Here is a 23,416-nt window from a genome sequence, read left to right on the forward strand (position 1 = left end):
TAGAGTAGCCCTGCACCCCAAGGGGAAGGAACAAAGGCCAAGGTGTCCCTAAATCCTCTCAGAGAACAGAGGAATCACCAAGGTGATGGTCAGGTGTCAGGCAGCATGTGGTGAAGATGCGGGCCCTCTCTGCCTCTGACAACTGATCCTGGATCAGAATAAAATTTTTTTGCACTGCATAGCTGGGGTTGGAATTAGGAGTGGGCAATCTGATCGATTTTACATCTGTTGCCAAGAGCAGGGAGTAACCAGAGCCATGATGAACGAGAGAGGAGTTATGGGAAAAGAGAGGCAAGGATAAAGAAGACAGGAAAATGGGGACAGTTCTCACGACTAAGATGAAGACCGTGGGACAGGGTCATTGTCGGTGAGCCACAACGACAGCGGCTCAGAAGGGCCTGGCAGGAAGAGGAAGATCACCTGAGAGAAAGGGAACAAGCTGGAAAGATATGGAAGCACGGGTTCGACCCTCTTCTGCAGGAGGAGGAGTACAGTGTGGAGCTGGAGTTAATGCCTGCCTAATGGTGCCACAGCTCAAGAGCAATCTGTTCCCGACTGAAACACGTTCCAGTTCTGGAAAATGTGCTTTCCGGACTTTCCAGAGGCAAAGCAGAGCTCCTGTGGCATGTTAGATGGAATTACTACAGACCTTAATTTCTACGAGAAGTTCAGAGGGGCAGGCAGGCCCCTCTTCTCGACAATCATATTGCACCCAAGAAAGCTAATGTAGAAAGATTAGGATGAAATATTTCACTGGCTAACCATCCATGAATGGTGGTGTTCTCTCTGCGCCAAACTAAACAATCACCAAAGGTGCACCGTTTAATTGGACGGGGAATGCCTCTCCCAACAGGGCCTGAATTCCAGACACACTCCATTACATTATTGTCCTTTAGCAGATGCTCTTATCCAGAGAAACAAATGTTACAATTTTATCTGTCTTGCCCAAGGGTAAGACGAGCCCTGCTCCTTACCAGTATGCCAAACTGCTGCCCCTTGTCAAGTCATGTGCCCAGCTAGGGTCCCCTCAGTGTCATTTATGCCCGAGACGGCATTTCCCACAGAGGTGCTCCTCTTCACCCCGACCCTGACGCCTGTATGACGGTGGGCCCTGATGCCCACAGCACCTGGTGTTAGGGACTGGGGAAGGGGCTGGAAACAGCTGCTGCACCGGGGGCACTCAGTGAGGCTTCGTGAAGCTTCAGCTGGATATTTACTGAGGCAGTTCTGATAAGCACCTTGACCGAGGATACAGAAGCAGTGCCCCAGCAGGGACGTGAACCAGCAACCTTTCGGTTACGAGCCCTGCTCCTTATCCCTGTTACACTGCCGCCCAATACCTGATCCAGCTGATCCGAGAGTGGAAACCCACAGTCATAGCCCCTCTTGAAAACAGTAATGGACATTATCCCAATGATAACAATAAAAAGTTTATGATTACCTATATGTTCTTAGATAAATAATTCGGACAGCTGACTCTGATCTGGCCCAGCCGAAGCTGGGAGACAAAAAAGGACCAGCAGGTGATGACAGAGCTGGTAATTGCGAGCTGAGCAGCCAAACCGCTGCGCGCTCCGTGCTCACTGCAAAATACTCTAAATAAACCGCTTTGCGACATGTCCAAACGGGACACCATATCAAAACTCAAGCTGTTCTGTAATTAGACTCTAATTATGTGTCTTACAATCAAGGAGGCTGGCAGTGGTCCTCACTCAGATGGCCGGTTTCTTCTCCAAATTCATTAAATGTTGCACTGTGCGTCTACTGTGTGCCTCCACGTATGCGCACGGTGTGCATAACCAGCACACGGGGGTCAATAACGTCCTTTCTGCCTGCAGCTGAACCGTGGGCGCGATCGCACCGCATAAGCACCTCCAAACACCCGTCAGGTGACTTAAAAGGCACTTCTTATTTTGATATTCAGCAATAATATTAATCTAGAGAAATCAAACATTTTTGAGGAGAGTTAAAAAAGAAACCCTGCGCGGAATTTCGGCCGCTGAATAAAGGGGCCGTTTATACCTCTCTTTACGCGTCGGAGGGGGGAGATGGAGGGAGCGAGGGAGAGGAGTGGGGGGAGAGGACGGGAGTGGGGAGGGGGTAGCGAATTAAGAGAGGTGTTAAAACGAGTCTGACAAGAGTAAAGACGCAGTAGGGAAGAGAGCACGAGAGGGGAAACGGGCTGACCAGGGCTCAGGAAGCTCCCGAAAAAGAACAATGACGGCTTTATTTCACATCGCTATTATTAAAATTCATCTGGAATGTTCTGGGTTATTTTAATGTGGAATTAGGCTGAAGGCGTACCTGAAATGTTCAGATACGAAAAGAAATCTGAAAAGCCGAAAAGAGATACGCGGGTTATTCTTACCATATCAGAACAAGTTACGAGCTGCTCTGCTGAGCTGAAGCTGTATTCGCGTCGTTGGCGCACTCAAGAAATTCACACGCACAAATCAATCGGCCCTCACACTCGGTTGAAAACCTGGGACTTCAGCCGGTCTGTACGGGAGAGGCGCACGTTAAACAGAGAAGTTATTGTGCGCACTCCCCCAAACGGTTGCAATTTGAACAACAGGCGCACCTTTCACAATACGGCTATGTTTAAACTCCACTCCAAAATAGGATGGTGGCCTCACGTTTTCCTTCCGACTCAAATCTCGGCCAGTCACCAATAATTATTTAAATAAATCACACCTAAAGAATGTCCTCTGGCTGCTTAGACATCCATGTAAAAACAGACAGAGTTTCAGTTCATTTTTCAAACGGTAAACATTTCTTGACAGCAGACTTATGATGTAAAGTGTTAGTTCAATAAAGTAACTGGAATTTTGAATAAAAACGTCATTGGCATAACGAGGAGGAAACGGTGAACAATTAGGAAGGTCCGCACTAAGAATAAAATTAAACTAAGATTTCTTTCTAGCATCCAGGGAAATAAAACAACGTGAAAGAGGTTTGTTCAGTTTTAGTCATAGACCGTCTCCGTATTTTGCCATTTTTCCACGCCAACAGAGACAATTTCCAGTCCAGTCTAACGCCGTACTTAAAAGCACAGAGCAATGACAATAACAACGAAAGAAAACGCAATAAACGGAGTTTAGATCTGTTTCTAAGCGCCCTAAAGGGTAAAAGTATTGCATACAATGCTACCGGATACTCATTTGCCAAAGTGAGGTTTTTTTTGGTTGATTAAAGCAGACTCAGGTTTCGTTCCTGGTGCGTTTGGCTTGAACTTATCACTGAATAAACACACGATTAATATAACTGCTTTCAATATAACTGCAATCTTAATACACAAATTTAACGATTTATCAATTCATACAAGACTGGTTCAACAGCACTAGTTGAAAAGCTTTAACTCAGCAATGTTGGGTTCAACATTAAGCGCGGATATATTTAACTGTAAAACGATTCGCTCGTTAACATTATTTTTAAATGACAAAATCTTATCTTAAATGTGTCCAGAATTTTTTCCACAGGGCATTCGTTTAAAAGATAGTGTGCTGCCAGAGACAGATAATACTTAAAACGAAAGTTATATAATTACTGATTCTAAATATGTGCCCCCAAATCTTTCGGCTAAGTTATGCATGTCCCTTTAAAAACGTTTTGTAATATAGAGAAAAGTATCGTCTTTTTGTGGATGGCTATTCGAGCCCTGAATCCGAGAGAGGGAGGAGAAAGGGGCGGGGTGTTGAGAGAGAAAATAACACATTAATACAGACACATTGCCATACATTAACACAACTTAGAGAGGGAAGGAGGGACAAACTGCGATTACAGTAAAGCCCCTCAATGCGCAGTGAGATCGGGGTATATTGCGGTTCGGTGCGACGGGCGTGTGTCAGTGCTCCCTCTGGTGGCTATGCAGCAAAACTACTGCGCCACTGGTCACTCGGGGCCCGGGGGTCCTGCTGGACTGAGGACCATACCATCCCATCACCTGGCACAGGGGACCCGGGAGACCATTCGGGATATACCATTCACTGGACAATACGCTTTCTTTTCTCACTCCGCGGAAACCGTTTACTAATACGTGATATAAACGTTTCTATTTTGTCGACAAATTTTTCATTGCTAAAAAGCTAAGAAATGTTATAATTCAATTTATAATCTCTAAATAACTTTAAAATAAGTATTCAGTACGTGTCCGTATACAGTATTTTAAGACAAGGAGTTCAGTATATTTACAGAACATTTTTTTTTCCAAATTTCACAGATTTGGCATATATTTTCAGACAATTAACATGGCATTCAAAATCCTGCTTAAAATCAACTACACTCAACTACAGTTAAAAGGACCAGAACATCTCAATGCTGTCTCACCAGCTGGACTTCACAAAACATGTAAGTTTTGAAATTACAGTATTCAGCACAAGCTAAACTGAAATGCCAAACGCGAAACCTCCACAGAAACCCCCTCCCACACACACACGACAGAAAAGTCAAACACAGCGACTACTGTATTAAAACCTTTACTTTGACAAGATACAACAAACAGAAACAGTTTTAGATTTAATGACCAAAAGCCATAGTAATCATTCATATTCTCCTTGCTTACCCCAAAACACAAAAGTCTATTATTTCCACAGTTATGTTGGGAGTTGGAAATACAAAGAACAGGAAGAAATAAACATTGGGGGGGATGAAGATGACACATGAGAGGGTGTGTGTGCGTGTGTGCATGTATGTATTTGCTTTAGACTTCTGAATAAACTTAGTGAAAGGAAGGAGTCAGACGCAGACAGTGAAGCGGCTTTTCTCATGGGGGTCACAGATGGGAATCTCTCTTTCTAATAACTGCCCATTTCCTCTCCTTTCATACATTTACATCTCCTTTGTTTTTTTTTCCCCTCCTTCTTAAAGTATTCAGATGGAGGCCTGGGTCTGGGAGAGCTGACAGTGCTTCCAAAGAGAGTGTAGCTGTCCCCTGCAGTTTCACTGCCTCTCCCCATATGCCCGTCTCCTCCCGCAGAGGTTGGCTGAAGTCTCAGCTTTGGCCATCGCTCTGTCCGTTAGCCCAGCCAGCATCCACCCCACAGCCCAGCTCTTTATGCGTTTGCCGGCTGTGTGCGGGAACCAGGCACACAGCTGTCACTCATTCAAAAGGAAGCCGTGATTAACACACAAAGACGGAGATTCGTGTTTTCACGAGTGTGTCCACGACTTGGCTACATAAATGGATGCCGGAGACATCTTTCACCCACATGTGGGTGGAGTCACCTGTGCACAAGTGCAGTCTGTGAACATCCACCTCTGGATGACAAACCAAGAGGACGAGATACACACAAACCTTTGACCCACTATTCAGCCATCCGGCCCCAACAAACTGCAATCAGAAAGTCTGAACAGAGCATTTAACTTCAAGGCTGAAGGGAGGGGCCAGGGTGTTAAACATGTGATTGATCCAGCCAATCAGTGGACAGACCTTCTCTGTCAACTTCCTTTTCACATACTCTCATACCCTGGCCTCTAAACACTCATACCTACTGTGAAAAAGGTGTGTGCATTTTTAAACACATACGAAACACACATAAACAAATGGCCCTAAAATTAATTTGTTCAGTTGTCCATCTTCAAGACTAGACCACGATCAGCATACAAAGACCACCTTTATAGATTTGTTACACATAATAAATCTGTTTCATAGAAAGCTTTAAATCCTACACAAATAGATTTCACTTTAACGGGTGAGGGGGGGGTGTGATCTAGCGGAAGCAAACGGAGAACAGTGCAACTACAAGCAGGTGGACCCAACTCTGTCTTCATTTATTAATTTTTTTTTTTTTTTTTTTGGAAGGGCGGTGTCAAGCACATTCAAACAAAGGAAGCCAAAAGTCAACACTGCCGGCAGAGTGGTATAAACCTGCCTCTGAGCAAGAAATCAGGTGGAAAGCTCGTTGATCATTTAAAAAAAATGAAAAAAAAATAAAGGAAAGAAAAAAGAAAAAACCTGCAATCCTGCTCAGCACTGCCTGCATTCTGTTCCGGAACCTGCAGTCGGTACAGCTCACGCCGACCAATCGTAAGCGGGTCGTCACTTCTCCGTTCAACATTTACAACACAAAGAGGGACTGTACACACACACACACGCTCACCTACATACATACATCTATGTATGTAACGTACATGCACCGCTCGACTGGAATTCTTTTAGTATCTGTACCTAATAATATGCAGTATGTACAATATTCCGGAACACCCAGTTAGGTCTGCACAGTACCCAATAAATTCTATGTATAAACTACATACAGGAGGAGTGTTCACTTCCCTACACAGAGGACTGGCTACAGACCCCTCTAACGAAGAACGCCTGTGCAGGAAAAAGGGAGAGTTAAGCTGGTATCTCACACACGAGCACGCACTGGGCTTGGATTGAAAAAGGGGACCCGGGGCAGCGAGGGTATCTGCGTGGCTGCCCACTCTGACCGGGCCGGGTGTATGAGTGTGTGGTGTACGCTCCAGGTGTGTGCGGGTCACGTCTGTGCGGCAGAGGCACATGTGTGGGTCCGTCAGCGTGTCTGTACTTTCTGTGTAGCACCTGAGTACTGATACTCAACATCTGATACTGCATGGCTGTGTATTATGGAACCCATTAAAAAATATGCTCCATCTATAGACAAAATGTGTACAGTGTATGTATTTTAATGTTCGTAAGTGTTCTCTGCTTGGTTGGTTGTCTGAACTTGGCAATGCCATATGGACAAAGAGCTGCAACTGTGAACGGATACATGTTGTTGTGGAGATACTCAAAGAGTGGCCCCACCCTGGGCAGTTTTGGTGCCTAGCAGTCCAACATGCTCAGAGAGAACAGTGGTGCTTTTGGCGTGGTAGCAGCAAGTGCACACAGGCTGCGCGAAGCTGTCCTGTCTGAGTCCTCTCCTGTAACAGCCTTATCCCAATGTTGGGATGGCCTGAAAGCCTTGTGGGCATTTATCACAGTGCTGCCCAGCCGCGGTCACGCTCTGCGCAAGCCGAGCATGCTCCAACAGGGGGCACCACGCTGCAAACCCTGTCTGTCCGACCAGCACCATCACAGAAGGGTCCAACCCTGGACCAGCGTCACCAGGGCGGGCCTTGGTCCGGTTTCAGTCTCAAAGCAGCAAGATGGTACCACAAACACACCTGCTGGACAGGGTGGAGACTGGGTCCATCTGGACCAAACCACCATGACAAAATTCTGGACAACTGAAAATGAAAGCCCAACTCAGTTTAGGCCTGGGAAGGCCCCTAATCCTGCCCAAAATCAGTGTGCCCTGCACTATTGTACCCCCTCAGTGCTGTCCATCAGTAAGCTGTGTGTGGCCTGCTGCGTATAAGCTCCTCCTTCTTTACGTGGGTTTCAAGTGTGTTTATATGCGCGTGTGTGTGTGTGTGTGTGCGTGCTGTACAATATGCATAGATCAGCATATCCCTATCCTGAAGGAGGTGGTCAATGCGTGTGCCCATTGGTTTAAGCCCAATGGCCTTGGGCTTCCAAAAAACTATGAAGCGGGCTTGAATTCCTCTGCTCATCTCGGCAGGTTTTCCACAGACACCCTTAACCCTGGTGCTGTCAGGTTTTAGCCCCCCACCCCCGAGCCAGGCAGGAAGGTGGTATATTCCACCGGTGGCCTGGAGTTCAGAAACGTTGGTAACTCTCCGCTGTAGATGCTTGGGATCTGCCCTGCTGTTGGCGTGGTAGTGCAGTTTCCAGTCAACAAAGCGGACACGACTGGAAAGAAGCGAATAGCGATTAATGTGCGAGAATCTGGAGAGTCAGCGAAAGTGGGGATTGATAAATGTCTGCCCAGAAACACAAAGCACAAACGGGCATCTCTTCAGACTGTAACAGACGGTCATGTCTAAAAAGCCTTGCGGGTATATAAAATAATGCATACCCTTCACATAGGAAAAAAAACACTAGGGCTATGTTTAACAGGCAGAGCTGCCACAAAACGTTTCTCACAGGGAATGATGGGACATGTAGTCCAGGGCTTGAGGGTACAGAGCACATTTTAGCTTAGTAATTTCCCCCTTTTCGGACCCCGTTCAAAACATGGCTGTGGTGCTTTGCCTATTGGACCCCGGTTCTTGCTCTGGTTGGTCCAAACAGACAGGGGTGCTTGCCCCGGTGGCCAACAACAGCACAGCTCTGGACTTCAGTGTCCAAACACAACATCTACTCATTTTATGAGTGCAGTAAATAGCTAGGTTAACATTAACCGCCCCCCCCCCCAGGCTGGGCCCATCTTTTAGACAATGAAAGTAAACCAATTATCACTGGGAGGACCAGTGACTGCTCTGCTGAGCCAATCAAAGGGGTGCAGAAAAGGGGTATCCGCCCCCATGATACGCGTCCGAGCCAATCAGTGACGTGTTTCACCCCACAGCAGTGAGCGGTGTCATCCGACATATGGACCCTACCCTCTCCTCTGGTGCGAGTAGGCGTGGGCTTGTGTAACGCTCTAGTTACACTGACACACTCATAAGGTGATGACAACATTCTACTTGGTTCACCAGGCCGGCCCCTCAAAATGGATTATGGAGTCTAGACACCAAAAACTACTTCTTTGTACAAGCAGCCTCAAAAGTAATGAAGGCAAGAATAACGGCATGCCTGTTTTTTAATCGCCATCTAGCGGTAAAACAAAGGTACAGTCCTTACTCAAGGGGAGCTGCTCAGTGAGTGAGGGACACAACTGTTTCTCTATATATACAAAAAAAATCCATATGGCTGCATTTAACATCACCTCCTGAGTAACAAATGTATTTAAAAAAGGAAGCGGATAGTTTTGACAGCACAGGTGTCTGTGGGAGCTTTGTATTAACCTGGGAGATCGAGGAGGAGGGGGGAGGAGACCTGAAACCAGCAGACACTGTGCAGGACTGGGGTCGGGGGGGGCGGTGGGGTGGTGGAGGCGGTGGGGTGGTGTAGGGGCGGTACCCTGTCAGATACCAGACCCCGCCCACTCTATGTGAGCTGATGGGGGGCCTCCAACATCTCCATGAGGAACGTGTCGATGGGAGTGTCGCCAATCAGTTTGAAGAAGAAGAGGTGCTCCAGGCACTTCAGGCCAATGGAACGCAGGGCTGGAAGTCGGAGGAGGAGCTTAGCAAACCTGCAGGGGAAGAAGGAGGGGGTGGGCGGAAGGGGTGAGAGGGGTCACACGACCGGACAGTCCTGAACATTTGGTAACTGGTGCACAACAGAGAAGACACATTGCTCCAGTCACAAACTATCCCTGAAGATAACCCATAACTGCACACAGCGCCTGTGTGGTCAGCTTTAGCAGAAACAGCGTGGCCCAACATGGCACAACGTGCGGAGAAAAGTTCGATACTGTGCATCACACATCCCTGTCAAGAGCCGTTTAATAAGCGTGAGCCGCACATGACCAGCCCCAGTTTAGCTTTCAAACACTTACTGCTACTCCTGTAAATGACATTTTGAGCAGGGATTTACTGTCTGTAAATGCCCCGCGGGGTGTCTCTGTTCAGTACCTGCCCTGCTGCTCGGGGTATCTCTGTTTGCAATAGGCCTCCAGGGATGCATACACCTTCTCCCTCAGAAGCTCCACCTCGCTGGGGCTCGATAAGCCTTTGGCGTCTGCAAGACAACAGACTCATAAATACCTAAGCATAAATAACTGGATTGACATTAGATATCATGACAGAAATACCTGGGTTGACAACAGATATCATGACATAAATACCCAGGTTCACGTTAGATATCATGACATAAATACCCAGGTACATGTTAGATATCATGACATATATACCCAGGTTCACGTTAGATATCATGACATAAATACCCAGGTTCACGTTAGATATCATGACATAAATACCCAGGTTCACGTTAGATATCATGACATAAATACCCAGGTTCACGTTAGATATCATGACATAAATACCTGGGTTGAAGAGGATAATGGCTCTCAAGCATCCCAGCTCTGTCTTGTCCATCTGCATGTCTCTCATCTTGCTGACCAGCTCTGTGAGCACTCTGGAAGAGAGAGTGATGAAGGAAGAGAGGAAGAGAGGAAGAGAGAAGGGTGGGGGGGGCAGGGTTACTATGTGCACTACCCCACCCAACCACTCACCATCATGGGTACAGCAACCGATTCACAAAGGAAAGAAGAGCCAGCTAGCACATCATCCCAATACAGATGTAGTTAAATGGACTGACGTTTTTTTTGGAAATGATTTACCGTTTATCTTTCTATCAAAATTCCAAATGGAAAAAAAAGCTTCTGTTATGATGAAACACTATTCCTCCTTCCTTGTTATGCTAATGAAAAATTCTGGCAGGACTTCTTTCGAGGCAAACGGAAAATCACTGCACCCTGTCTTTCCCTTTGCGAAGCGTTCCCACGCACCCGGCCAGAGAGCGTGCATTCCGACACAGAGACGTCAACACAAACAGACGGCGAGCGGAGCACACGGCCAGCAGGCGTTACCTGAGTCCCAGGTTATTCCCCTTCTGCTACATTCACGAGCAGAAACATCTCTTACAGTTACGTACTGTGTGAGAAACTCTCAGGGTGTCAGTGGCAGTTTGTGGAGTGGTGTCATTACCTGTCAAATATGGCCCGAACCTCAGCACTGTGCGCACTCTCCCTGTGTATCCAATCACAACGTGTTATTACAACGTCATTACACTGCAGTTACATTGTTATTACATTGTCATAAATTTGGCAGTCCCAATACCCGCTTTTTCTAAATGTAGTTCTGGCTCCCAGCGACAGGGGGCAGAGTCCGCTTGTGTTAGGGGCCAGCTCTGGGTGGGAGAGGCGACAGACTCTTATCAGGCCTGTGTTACATGCTGCAGAGAGCGAGTGAAACTCATAAAATGCCCTGAATGCATGAATCAATTCCTAGTTTCAAAGCAGCACATCCTTTTCATCTAAACTTCCACCATGCCTCCTTTAACAGGCATTTCGCAATGCACAATGTATACCTTTTTATTGTGAAACCTGAATTTCAGTCTTTTCTTACTGGATGATCTGTTACTCACATAATAAAAACATACCACACTGTGACTACACAGACACTTTGCCCTGCTGTCACACAACCATGGGGACTGGAGACAGACAATCAAATGAAATGTGAAAGTTTTTTTTGATTTTGAGGTTAAATTTGAGTTTGACATAAATCACAGAGATGATGGTTAAAAAAAGGGAAAGAAACTGCATGTTAGCAAGCACTGCAAGGGAAATCACGATGAACGTGGATGTGAGAGGTTGACATGGTTTCTCAAAGCCGCATGTAAAGCACAGCCACACCACACACCTAGCAGCAAAGCACTGGAACAGAAGCCTGCAGCGGGCAACTCCAAGACGCGCTCAAATTACTGCAAATATGGAGCTCTGACTGCCACCCCTGCAGTCAGAATGTCCCCAAAACCATGAATAACAATGCAATTAGTGTGTGATCAATGATGATTCATATCATCAAGAATCACAGTGATATTCCCGCTGTGACCATTATTAGATCAGACTCCTGAGAAATGGCAGTGATCAAGGGATGATGAGACTGGCTGCTTCTCAAAGTCAAGGAAGGATCCTTAACGGCTGCATTTCAAGGATGCTACGTCATCGAATCCCGCCGGAGGACTGTTCCGATGTCGAGGATCCTTCGAATTCTGCCAAGGACCGAGTCCTTTGTTCAGACAATTTTCAAGGATGCATAGCGTGTATCCTCAGCATCCTTAAAGCACCCACAATCCTATGCGCACGTACAATAGTCTGTGGCACGGATTTGAAGGCGGGATCTTTCCAACGATGCACACCTGCACACTCGCTAGACTGTTCCATTACCTGTTCACCGAATGCTAGGAAGGAGTCTTGCCTAGCCTCTGAAGGACCCGTCCTACCAAGGAAGCATCCTTGACTTTGAGAAACAGCCACTGTCTCTGGGGAAGCTGACCAGATTTTTGGGAGTGTGTGCATGCCTGACTGGAAATTGCTGCTATGATTATATGATCTTTTGTGCTGCTTCAGTTACTATACCAACACAGTATATATCCAATTGATGTGCATTTTAATAATGTGAGAGTAAGGATACGCTAACCCAAAATTGGGCACAAAATTGGCGATGGACACATCGTAAACATTCTGTCTATGGCAAAATCTTTTACAGTGTATTAATTAATAAATGTACTACCATACCAAAAACTATCAAAGGTCAAGGTTCCACATTTAAAATGCCACTTTGCACCTCATTCTTTGAAGCACAGTGCATTTAAATTATAACTTCTCTCATCTCAGTAATCGTGTCCATTATGTACTGAGCTAAATTTGAACATTTTCGACTAAATGTAATGAATATTGCCCTCAATGACAGGATTATTGCAGGGTGAACACTGTGTACCCTCACACTAATAAATCCTAACAATCTTTAAAAAAATCTCAGTGTACTGAGCTGCAATGGTCCCCTTTGGAGCATCTGCCCCACAGTAAAACAGGACTGCCACAAACTACACGTCCATTTTGTAAATGTAAATATAAATTTTGTACAGGAAAACAGAAATGCTACCACAAGGGGGCGCCTCTGTAGGTGTGTAAGCGCTGCCTGGGAGAGATGGTGCTTGCCGGAGGTTGTGCAGGCGTGTGGCGGCCAGGGGGCGGGGTTACCTGTCGAAGATGGCTCCCACGCCAGCGCTGTGTGCGCTGTTCCTGTGGACGTGCAGGCCGGTGGCCAGCAGGATACCGTCCTTCACAGTGATGGAGCGGTGCGAGAAGGAGGCGATCAGGAGCTCGTTCCAGCCTGACACAGAGGAGGGGAGAGGGGGGAGGGGAGAGGGTACAGGGTTTTAGGTCTTTCTCTGAGTCTCATGGAGGAACTCAACCCTAGCCTTCCAGGGCCACGATTCTGGAGGATTTTGAGCTGTCTTAACACACGCAAGGTTTTTGCAACAACCCTGAGAATGGAGGTTGCTGGGGTTATGAGGTTAGAGAAAGGGGGAGGGGCTATAAAAGGGGAGTGGTTGAAGAAAATAGGAGTGGCTACAAAAACCATGTATAAGACTTCAGACTACAGAAGGGGAGAAAGGGTGTGGTCACACAGGAATGGGTTTGGGCCGAACCAGTAAAGGGGAGCTACACTGGCAGAGGCACAGAAAGACCACACAGGAACAGACACTACAGAAGAGGAGTCCATACCAGCACGCAGCAGGATGACCTGGTCATCCAGGGCCAGCTCGGAGAAGTGCGGGATGCGTTTGGCCCACTCCACCAGGGTGAAGAGCTGCTTATCCGCAGCCTGGCAGATGTTGGTGACCGGATCGTTGGGCTGGCGGGAGAGCGGCCAAGAGAGAGGGTAAGAGTTCCACACCTCACAGGGTATAGGCAGCTGCACAAGTCAAAGGTCTGAAACTGTCGTACAACCCAGAACAGATCTATAGGGTATGGATGGGCTGATATGGGGAACATGGTGAGCTGGCTCACCCATCCAGATAGTTTATAGAGCAGTACTGCTGTGAAAAATTTTATAGAGTGAGACAGACAAAAGGCTGAAACACTGAGGCTGGACAGACCTCTATTTCAGAGCTGACAGAGTAAGAGGCAGAAAGAGAGACGGGCAGAAAGACAAAGGGAGAAAGAGACACAGAGACAGACAGAGAAACGGAGAGGAGCACAGGAGGGAGAGCCCTCTCACCGAGCTGGCCCCTGAGCTCCCATCAGCGTGCAGCTCCGTCTTCTGCTCCACGGCCATCTCGGCCTCCAGGATCTTCTCCACCGGCATCTCCTCGTTGACGGCGCTGGTGGACTCCACCTCCCCGTCCCGCTCCTTGTTCCTCTGCCGCTCCTCCTGCACCGCTGTGGGGAGGGGTGGGAGAGAAGAGAGAAACAGAGAGATACACACACAGATATATACATTTCCCGGTTAGTTCCAGCCGCCACGCATTCGTCTGCTCTTCCGCTCTCCCAGGCAGTGACACAAACTCTCAGAAGCGGACCACTCCGGCAAATGCTCACCGTACACAACCGTGTTGCACGTGTGTGTGTGTGTGTGTGTGTGTGAAGGAACTAGCAGAGAAGGGCGACTTTTGCTTAATCAAAAGGGATCTTTTAAAGACAGCCCTAAAGTCTTGTGTAACATACAAAGTTATAAAACAAAGCTGTATCTGATAAATAACAGAGAAACTGCCCATCTGGTGCAGTTCTCCACAAGAAATACTTGGACTAGATGTGCAGATATGCCTCAGTTTCAATCTCAATGTAACCCATGACTGCCGATGAAAGGTTAGACTCCTTCCAGCGACTTCATCAAAGGAGTTATGATCTACTGCTGTGCTAGATATTATAATCCAGATGGAGGCGGAGTCAGGAGATAACTTGCTCCAACAAATCAAAACCCTCAAAGCAGGGCAAGTGCACTTGCATGTGGAGAAGTTTGATAAAAATCTGACAGAAATCTGGCACTAGCCAGGTGCATATCTGTATATCCATTTTTGGATATGAGGCCTCAGCCTTACACTCGTTGGTCTATTACCGAGGATTAACATGAAACTCTAGAATTAAATTCTAGACTAAAATTTAACCCCCCAAAACGCAGTGTCTCACAAAAGCGCTCACACACACACGCACACACTCATGCAAGCGCGCACACCCAAACCCACACACACACACAACCCTCTGCTCCCTCCCTTGTTCTTACATCTCTGTCGTTCATCTTGGACCACTACAGAAGGAGGGAGAGAGAGAGAACGAGAGGAAACAAAAGAGGGAGAGAGGGAGGACAGGGGTTAGTTCCGACAAATCACTCCCTCTCCTCTCTCTGCCTCTTTTGCTCGTTCTTTCCATCCCCTTCGAATGCCCAGCCCCCCTCCCTTCCACCTCCCTCCCCTGACAAATCAAAGCTTTACACAGCAGTTACACGCCCGAGAGCCGGGACGTGTACCCCTCTGAGCAGCCACCTGCCCCCTCCAACCTCTTAGTGAGCTCTGACGTGCTGTGAGGTGTGAGCAGGGTAGCCCTGGCAGGCACAGTGTGTGGCAAAACTGGAGGCAGCAGAGTGGCGTAGTGGTAAGGAGCAGGGCTCGTAACCGAAAGGTTTCTGCTTCAATTGGGCCACTGCTGCTGTACCCTTGGGCAAGGTACTTAACCCACAATTGCCTCAGTAAACATCCAGCTGTATGAATGGAAAACATGTAAAACTGTAACCTACGTAAGTCGCTCTGGATAAGAGCGTCTGCTAAATGACAATAATGTAACATAAGGTAAAAGTTATCCTCAACATTACAGCTCATTACTCAGCACCTCCAGACCAGTTATAAAAGGAAACGTCGATCATACAGATTAGCGTCTGTATGCACATTCGCATGACACATGCAGGTTGCTCTTTAGGATGAACGCTCAGCACCATGTGCACGGTCACATGACTTCTACGCTGAGTAACCAGCTGTTGCGTACTAAACTTCCTTTTGCTCCTGTCATACACATGTAATACAGTCCTACTGGCCTAGTAACTCCACCTCAGACTGCTCACCAAACAAATTAAAAAGTAAACTTACTCCACTTAAAGTATACATATGCATACATAACATACACAAAATGATGAATAACATATAAATATATGTATTTTTTTAACAGGGTTATCTATGCCAAGTCTTTTTTATGACAGCTCAGTGAGTCTGCTTGTAGTGAAGTGTTACTCAGTTTTACACATGTAGCGTGTGAGATAACCAGTATGTTTTAACACGCAAATCACTGTTGGAACCATATCTGTGTCTCTGCACAACCTCTATCTGGGTCAGTCTGTATAATCCATAGTTAAGGGTGGGCTTAGTATCACCACTAAGACACTCTGACCTCTAAGGAACTGTGAGTAATGAGGTTTAAGCAAGCATTAGGTGTTTGGCTGAGACCGGAGGAAGCAGGCTTTGAAATGATGATGGCTCCCCTTACTCACCCAGTCCCCACGCAAGCAGGTCCTGCGATAGCAGTGCTTTACCACTAGGGGCAGCAAAGAGCATAAAGGCCCAAAGGTGTTGCAGCCCATAGTGTCTGAGTGCCAGCCCAGTTCTCACAGACAGAATGCCACTTTGACAATAAACCAAAATGACTGTTGTTCTAAGACTTCTACCTTCTATCCCCTCTTTCTAACACTGCATCTTGAAAGGACGCTAGACTACACTTCTTGGGTCTCATTTGACATTAAAGAAATGAACGTATATATGTGTATATATATATATCAGACTTACACATCTATTGACTTCTATTCCAGTGTGTATGTCCCACAGAGTGTGTGTGTGTGTCTGCATGTATGTTTTTATATACACATATATATATATATATATATATATATATATATATATATAAAATAAACAGTTTCAGTGTGTATATACTACATGTTTAGCATGAAATTTCTCCTTGGGGATAAATAAAGTACTCTATCTCTCTATCTATTAGCGTGTGTGTCGGTATAATATTTACACTGTACACACACTATTAAAGTATATTACTGTATGTATACTATTAGCGTGTGTCAGTGTAATATTAGTGTGCACACACACATTGTATTGTGTGTTTAATGTGACAGCACATTAATGTTTGTATAGGATTAACAGCAGGTGCCTGACACGCTGGGCGCCCCCTCTCCCTCACCTTCCCTCTTCATGCCCATGGCCAGGCACTTCTGGTAGCGGCAGTACTGGCAGCGGTTGCGCTGCCGCTTGTCCACCAGGCAGTCCTTGTTGTCCCTGCAGGTGTAGCTCAGGTCCTTCCTCACAGTGCGCTTAAAGAAGCCCTTACAGCCTTCACAGCTGTACACTCCATAGTGCTTCCCTGCAGGGAGAGGGGGAGAGGGGGGGGGGGGGGGGGGGGGGGGGGAGAGAGAGAGAACAAGGGGGAGAGAGAGAGAGCAAGGGAGAGAGAGAGAGAGAGAGAGAGAGAGAGAGAGAGAGAGAGACAGAGAGAGAGAGAGAGAGAGAGAGAGAGAGAGAGAGCAAGGGAGAGACAGAGAGAGAGAGAGAGAACAAGGGAGAGAGAGAGAGAAAGAGAGCAAGGGAGAGAGAGAGAGAGAGAGAAAGAGCAAGGGAGAGAGAAAGAGAGAGAGACAGTGAGGAGGAGGAGAGAGAGATGGAGAGAATGAAGGAGAGACGGGGGGCAGGGAGACAGAGAGGAGAACGAGGGACAGAGGGGGAGAAAACGAGGGAGAGAGAGTGAGGGAAGGATAGGGACACAGAGGGGAGAGGGAGAATAGGGTGAAGAGGAAACAGCAAAACAGAGAAAAGGAAGTTAGTGTTTAAGGGTGTTAAACAGTGGATGGTTACTATACATAGCAGAGGACCACACCCAGATTCAACTAAAACCTGCTGTTCCTCTCCACCTGCTGCTTCACGCCAAATATCCCAGAGTCCACTGCATGAACACGGAGTCTCACTAGTGTTCACTGCACCCTGATCACGGGGGGCCGCCAGTGCTACATCACTGTAAGGGCACTCCACAGCTGCTGGATCTGGCTACTGCTGGGAAGCACTGCATTTATGACTCAACTCCTACTGCCTGTCTGCTCCTCCGCCCCCCTCCCCTCGGATCCCCCTCTCGCTCCGGAAACCCACCAGAGGAGCGATCCCCGCAGATGGCACACAGGCGCTTCTGGGACGCGATGGGCCCGGGACTGTGGGACGACAGAGGCTTCAGTCCGAAGGGGGGCTTCACGTCGTCCGAACTGCTGACGGTGTGCAGCCCCGACATGGACACCGTGGAGTTTATCTGTGGTGGTGGTGGTGGTGGAGGGGGGAGGTCGGGTACAGGGACACAAGCGGCAACAGAGAGGGGGATAGAGCGGAGGACGAGGGAGGAGCAGGGGCAGAGAAGAGAGAAAGGACAGAGAAAAGAGGGGGGTGAAGGGGAAACAGTGGGGGGAGAGATAAGAGAAGCATGAGGGAGAGCGGGCGGGCCAAAAGAAGGGACAGAGAAAGTGTGAGTAACAGAATAAGGAAAAAGGAAGGAGGGGGGGAAGAGAGATGGAGAGATTGAAGCAGGACAGAGAGAGGAGTTGGGGGTGGAGAGAGATGGAGGAAAGCGATTAAAGTGAGAATTAGGCCCGTCCTGTAAACAGCTGGCATTTCACACGTATGAATCTGACCTCTCCCATGTGAAGGTGCACGAAAGAGACCTCTCAGGACTGAAAAGTGCACATCCCAAGACACGGCACACAGCAGAACTTTCGAAATCACACCCCTCCCACCTCACGTTAAATAAACGCCGCCAGGGGTAAATCAGTAAGGCTGTGGGCATGTCAGGGAATCAAAGCATGCACGATTTGCCTGCATCTGACAGATAATGCAGAAATGCACAGAGGAGCACGTTGTGCGCTGATTAAATTCACCACCTGCAGCACCGTCTCAGATGTCACCTGCCCAGGCAACAGCTACAACATTCTCACTCCTCAATCTGCAATTAAGCACGTCACCATGCAATCAGAAGAGGGGGACCCACAGCAGACGCGTCTCACTAAACACCACCGATTTAGGGGGGCAAACACTCATCAGCATCTGTATTTGATTCATTTATGAGGTGGTAGGTGGGTGGCTGGGTGGGAGAGAGATAGAGGATGAGAAAGAGAAAAACGACAGAGGAAAGAGGAGAAGGCGAAGAAAAACGAAGAGAAAGCAAGAGAAAGAGAAAGAGGCAGAGAGAGCGCGCAATCCCTCACCTCTGAACTCCTGGAGTACACACTCATCTGTGGAGTAAAAACAGGAGGATAAAGAGGTGGGGAGAGAGAGAGAGGGGCACAGGAAGGGACTCAGAACGCACACAGAACCCAGCTGGGCTGCTGTTCAAGTGAGCACGCGGACAACAAACGCTTCAGGAAACATTCAACTACACAAATGGATGATATGAAAGAATGTAAACTATGCAAATCTCCCTGGATCAGGGTGTCTGCCACACAAGTCATAAATAATATCTGCAGTATTTTGATGGCCTCTGGCCAGAGCCACTAAACAAAAATTATGCCGTATTAACCTATGTGTTTGAAATTATTTTATTTCAGTTACACATCGTGCATTCCTGTCTTTGCACTGAAAGGACAAATGCTGTTTTCTTGGGGGGTTATGATATTATAATGGATAAAATGCAAACCTATGCAAGTCTCTCTGGATAAGAGCATCTGCTGGTAAGTAGCAGCGCTAGTAATAAAGTGGTTGCCGGTTCGATTCCCCGCTGGGGCGCTACTGTTGTTCCCTCGGGCAAGGTACTCAACCCACAACTGCCTCAGTAAATATCCAGCTGTATACACGAATGAAACTGTAACTCATGTAAGTTGCTCTGGATAAGAGCACCTGATAAATTACAATAATGTAATGTAATGTAATGGATGGTATAAGACTAGCCCTGGAAACAGAACTGTCTTTAAACCACTAACATATTGGCTGACTGAGCAGACACCAAAAGTCACTCACAGCTTTTCCCCCCACAAGCTGCTACACAGAACCTTTTCAGTTCTCCTTTATCTTGGTGCTAGGCAAAAGCATTCCACTCCTCAGATCAAAAAAATTGACAGATTTCCCTCCAAAAATCACTCTTTACAGACAGAAGTCATGTGTTGAGGGAAGACAGGGAGATTACCTATAAGGAAATTCGCTAGATTTTTTTTTTTTCTTACACACACTTTTGTCATTTGTACTTTCTTTTTTCCATTTTGCATGCTTTCTTGTTCCTGTATAACGAACTCACAAAAAGCAAAACTCTCAATTTGTTGGTTTCTGTTTGCTTTTGTGTACAAGACAGGTAAACGTTTGGTGACCTCTGTGCTCAGAGCTCTGTAAAAACTCTCCGAACCTGGAAATAAAACGAGCATGCCTGGCAACCCTGTAGCCGGGCTCGGATGAGACTCACCTGTGGGCTGCTGATGGGGCCGTAGCCTACGGAGGGCGTGCCGGGCACACAGGGCGAGCCTAGTGAGGAGCTGATGACGGAGAAGGGCGAGCCCATGCTGCTGATGGGGCTGTTGACGGCGGAGGTGATGGGTGGCAGTGATGTCATGGCGGCGGCCGAGGGCACCAATGGGGGCGAGCGCTGGGCGGAGGGCGGGGAAGAGACCGAGGAGCTGTCTGGGCTGCGCGAATCTGCCGCAGGGGGAAGAGAGAGGCGGGACATCAGGTCTCAGACAAAACCAATGGAATTCTGGGTACATTACAGCTTGCACATGGTTTAATCTAAGCTGCATCCTTAGCTGATGTAACGGAGTTGTGATTTTTAAAATCTAATAGGAACAGCCTTTCCCAGCATTCTCTACAGCACAAATTAAAATAGGCATGCCAGCGCTGCACAGTGGTCAGGAACAGGGCTTGTAACCAAAAGGTTGCTGGTTCAATTCCCCACTGGGGCACTGCAACTGTACCCCTGGGCAAGGTATCCAACCCAGAATTGCCTTGGTAAAATATCCAGCTGCATGAATGGATAACATGTAAAACTGTAACCCACCTAAGTCGCTCTCCACAGATAAGACCGTCTGCACATGACAGTAATGTAACTAATGTAAAATGAATGGTGGCTTGCAAACACGCTGCTTGAAAGAAACAACCCTGAGGCAGTGTGCACGTAAATTTCGGCAACCTGAAAGAACGCTGACCACCATTCCACATCGTGTTGAGAAAATTTCGATTTATGTTTCCAGATCGAGGTGCAATTTACGAAATGGCACCTGGCAACCCACCCCCACTTCAATACCACTCACCCATAATACCAGAGTCTATATCTGCCCTCCCGCTAACAAGACAGCGTACAGCCCCCTTTGTTTACAATCAAACCATGTGGCCTTGTGGTCCACGCTGATCATTTGCATAGCGAACCATCACAACAGACTTCTCTGGGTTTGGAGAATGAGAAACTACAGAAAAAAGTGTGAAGTTTTCTCATCGTAAAAAGGGTCATAACGTTAACTATTTTTGTATTCATTGTGATTTCTTTGCAAGATTGTACAAAACACACATATCAACTGCCGGACCATTTTACTGCAAATTCAAGCTGTGGTCAATAAACGGAACAACCTTCCTTTGAATTTTCAAAGGAACAACAAATGCTGCACCTTTTTCTGAAATAAAGCAAACAAAAAAACAATCACCAAACATCACACCGTGTTGGTCCCGTTCAATCACGGCAACAAGACAAATGTATGCCACATAAAACCTCTTGTCCTTAAGCCCCAAACACCATACCACAATGGAAACAGTCGTAGCTATAATATTTCGTATCTAAGACGAGTCACCAACGTTAAAATTAATGTGGATCGTCTAACAATACAAAATATAAACGTCCTACGCCTAAGAACGGGAATGCACGCTAGCTAGCTAGGTAGCTAAGCTTAACTTACAAGCAATCATAAAGCTTGGTTTTCCTTCTCTGTCATTAAAAAAAGTATCTTGGTCACTAGTTTTCTAACTTATCAACGGACCCAGTTACCGATTAGTTAACCATTTATGAATTCGGTAACTAACACACATACCAAACAACGACTGAAAAGACAGCTTTTTCTAGATATTTCACACGGGTGAGTACTGTACTGTATCCGTTTAGCGTTAGCCTCACATGCTAGCTGGCTAACTTACACCATTTTACGATTTCGCTGCACTCGCCCGCTTTGTGCAAGCAAATAAATTATTAACAAAGCAAACTGTCCATAAATACACAACAATACAATAAATATACAATAAATTTTGGACTCTTACCTCTGCTGTCGCCCATGGCGGAGGTCCCCAAGCAGATCCGACGTTCTCAATTCCCGCAAGGGGCTAAACTAAACACCGCGGACACAGGCCACAACACAAACTTTAGGTAAAATATTGACTTTTAGCGCACCAAATAATAATGAAAACTAACAAAAATATTTCTTGAGTTAAAAGCATAAACACGGTGGCTAGCGAGCTATCAAAGTGCTACTTGAGCGCTTGTTCAGTGTCGGTGCGGATCAGCTTAATGGAGCTCATGTCCGACCGATTTGTTAGCCAATGCTGCTAACTAGCGATGCTAGTCATCAATCTTTTCCCCACAGACACTTAGTTAAGCAGACAAGTGATTATTTAACGACTTAAACTCGTCAAGTAAATAGCTCGCTATCTGAAACACGCCCCGACAAGCTAAAAAAAGCTATGCAAGCTAACAACTACATCACACACACGCAGCAGCTAGCCAGCTAGTTAGCCACCTGGTAACTGTAATCTAAAGATGTGTTGCTACCAAACTAGCTTGGCGACCCTAGTCAGGTCTGTTTTGCACAATCCACAAAAAGGAAGCTGTACTAACTAACAAGCTGCTTGAAAATATTAACTGGGATACCTAGCTGCCGTGGTTTTTACTGCGTTATCAGCTGCACGATGAAATTTCTGCAAAATGAACAGAGCACCAAAAAATGAGAAACTAGGCCTACGATCTTCCTCTCCCTAGTATTCGCCTCGTCGACCCTCCCCCCTCTGATAGGAAACTGTACTTGATGGAGATGAAGATTGGCGAAAGGGACGCCATTTTGGCTCCGCCGGTGTGATATCATGCATGCAAAAGTTCAGAGCCAAAATGGCGGGCGAACGGCTCAAATGAGCACTGATTTGTTCCCCATGTATACTGCCTTAAAAAAATCTCACCTAATAATTTAAGATCGGAGTGGTAGACTTGTTCTTGAAACATCGCACAGGATTGTTAGTACTCACTAGTTCTGCGTGTTCAAAATGCCAAAGTAGCTAGCTGTTAATTCGGTCGTCTACCGATAGAGGGAGGCCATGTTGCGACGGGATGGCAGGTCCGCCAAGTTTAGGTTGTTTTTCTAAGAGTTCAATTTCCAGAAACAACAATGAAGGTCGGATGGAACATCATGTAATATAATCCCGTATTATCATATAATCCTGTATTATACTAGAAATTTCACTCATTTATTACAAAATTGACATGGAATTTTCAGAAGATATTTTTAGGAATAACATGAAGAATCTAAAAGAAAATGTCCTCTTTGGAAATATATTGCGTTTGCGCAATATATTTGGCCACGGCACTTATATATAATTAAAATATATTATAAATTATACATCACAAAATATAACATGAATTGAAATTAGATTAAACTGCTATAACAATTCCATGTGGCTCTCCAGATTATTTCGTAATGAATTAATCTGGGCTAACCAAAGCCTTCTGAATGAAGAAAACTTCCTGTTCTCAAACTGCGTTTTATCGCAGATCTCTACAAGACACAATCACAGAGCGTTAATAGGAACCATACACGTTTCACTGGTATTTTAAATCCCGGAAATTTATTTCACCCAAAATCCAGGGCTCTATTTTTCCCGATAGCCTAATGTATTTTCCCTAGTACCAAAGGTCACTTTGTGACAGCAAATATAGTGGCCACAACAAATTGTAAATCTGATAATCTGCTCAGATTCCTCGAAAGGATTGAGCAGCGGGCTGAGCTTTTTCAAAAATAGAATGCGTTG

General features: G+C 46.5%; 1 protein-coding gene across 8 annotated transcripts; it reads right to left on the reverse strand.

Annotated features, from left to right (window-relative positions):
- Window positions 1-5,776: 5,776 nt before the first annotated feature.
- rxrba (retinoid x receptor, beta a) lies at window positions 5,777-22,733 on the reverse strand. 8 transcript variants are annotated; one of them, XM_036555099.1, is made up of 14 exons: window positions 22,637-22,733; window positions 21,662-21,729; window positions 19,830-20,059; window positions 18,646-18,672; window positions 17,546-17,699; window positions 16,590-16,769; window positions 14,641-14,664; window positions 13,639-13,799; window positions 13,143-13,272; window positions 12,615-12,747; window positions 10,558-10,599; window positions 9,894-9,985; window positions 9,484-9,589; window positions 5,777-9,101 (listed from the first exon to the last, which is right to left on the reverse strand). In XM_036555099.1, exons 2-14 carry the CDS (start codon window positions 21,675-21,677, stop codon window positions 8,954-8,956), a joined length of 1,443 nt encoding a protein of 480 aa, XP_036410992.1. In that variant the 5' UTR covers window positions 21,678-21,729; window positions 22,637-22,733; the 3' UTR covers window positions 5,777-8,953. The 8 variants fall into 8 exon arrangements, with proteins under 8 accessions (XP_036410992.1, XP_036410991.1, XP_036410994.1 ...); XM_036555098.1 differs by lacking the exon at window positions 22,637-22,733 and adding an exon at window positions 22,269-22,394; XM_036555101.1 differs by lacking the exons at window positions 18,646-18,672; window positions 22,637-22,733 and adding an exon at window positions 22,269-22,394.
- Window positions 22,734-23,416: the final 683 nt, after the last annotated feature.

Source organism: Megalops cyprinoides, chromosome 21 (genome assembly GCF_013368585.1).
Source record: "Megalops cyprinoides isolate fMegCyp1 chromosome 21, fMegCyp1.pri, whole genome shotgun sequence".
NCBI classification, from domain to species: Eukaryota; Metazoa; Chordata; class Actinopteri; order Elopiformes; family Megalopidae; genus Megalops; species Megalops cyprinoides.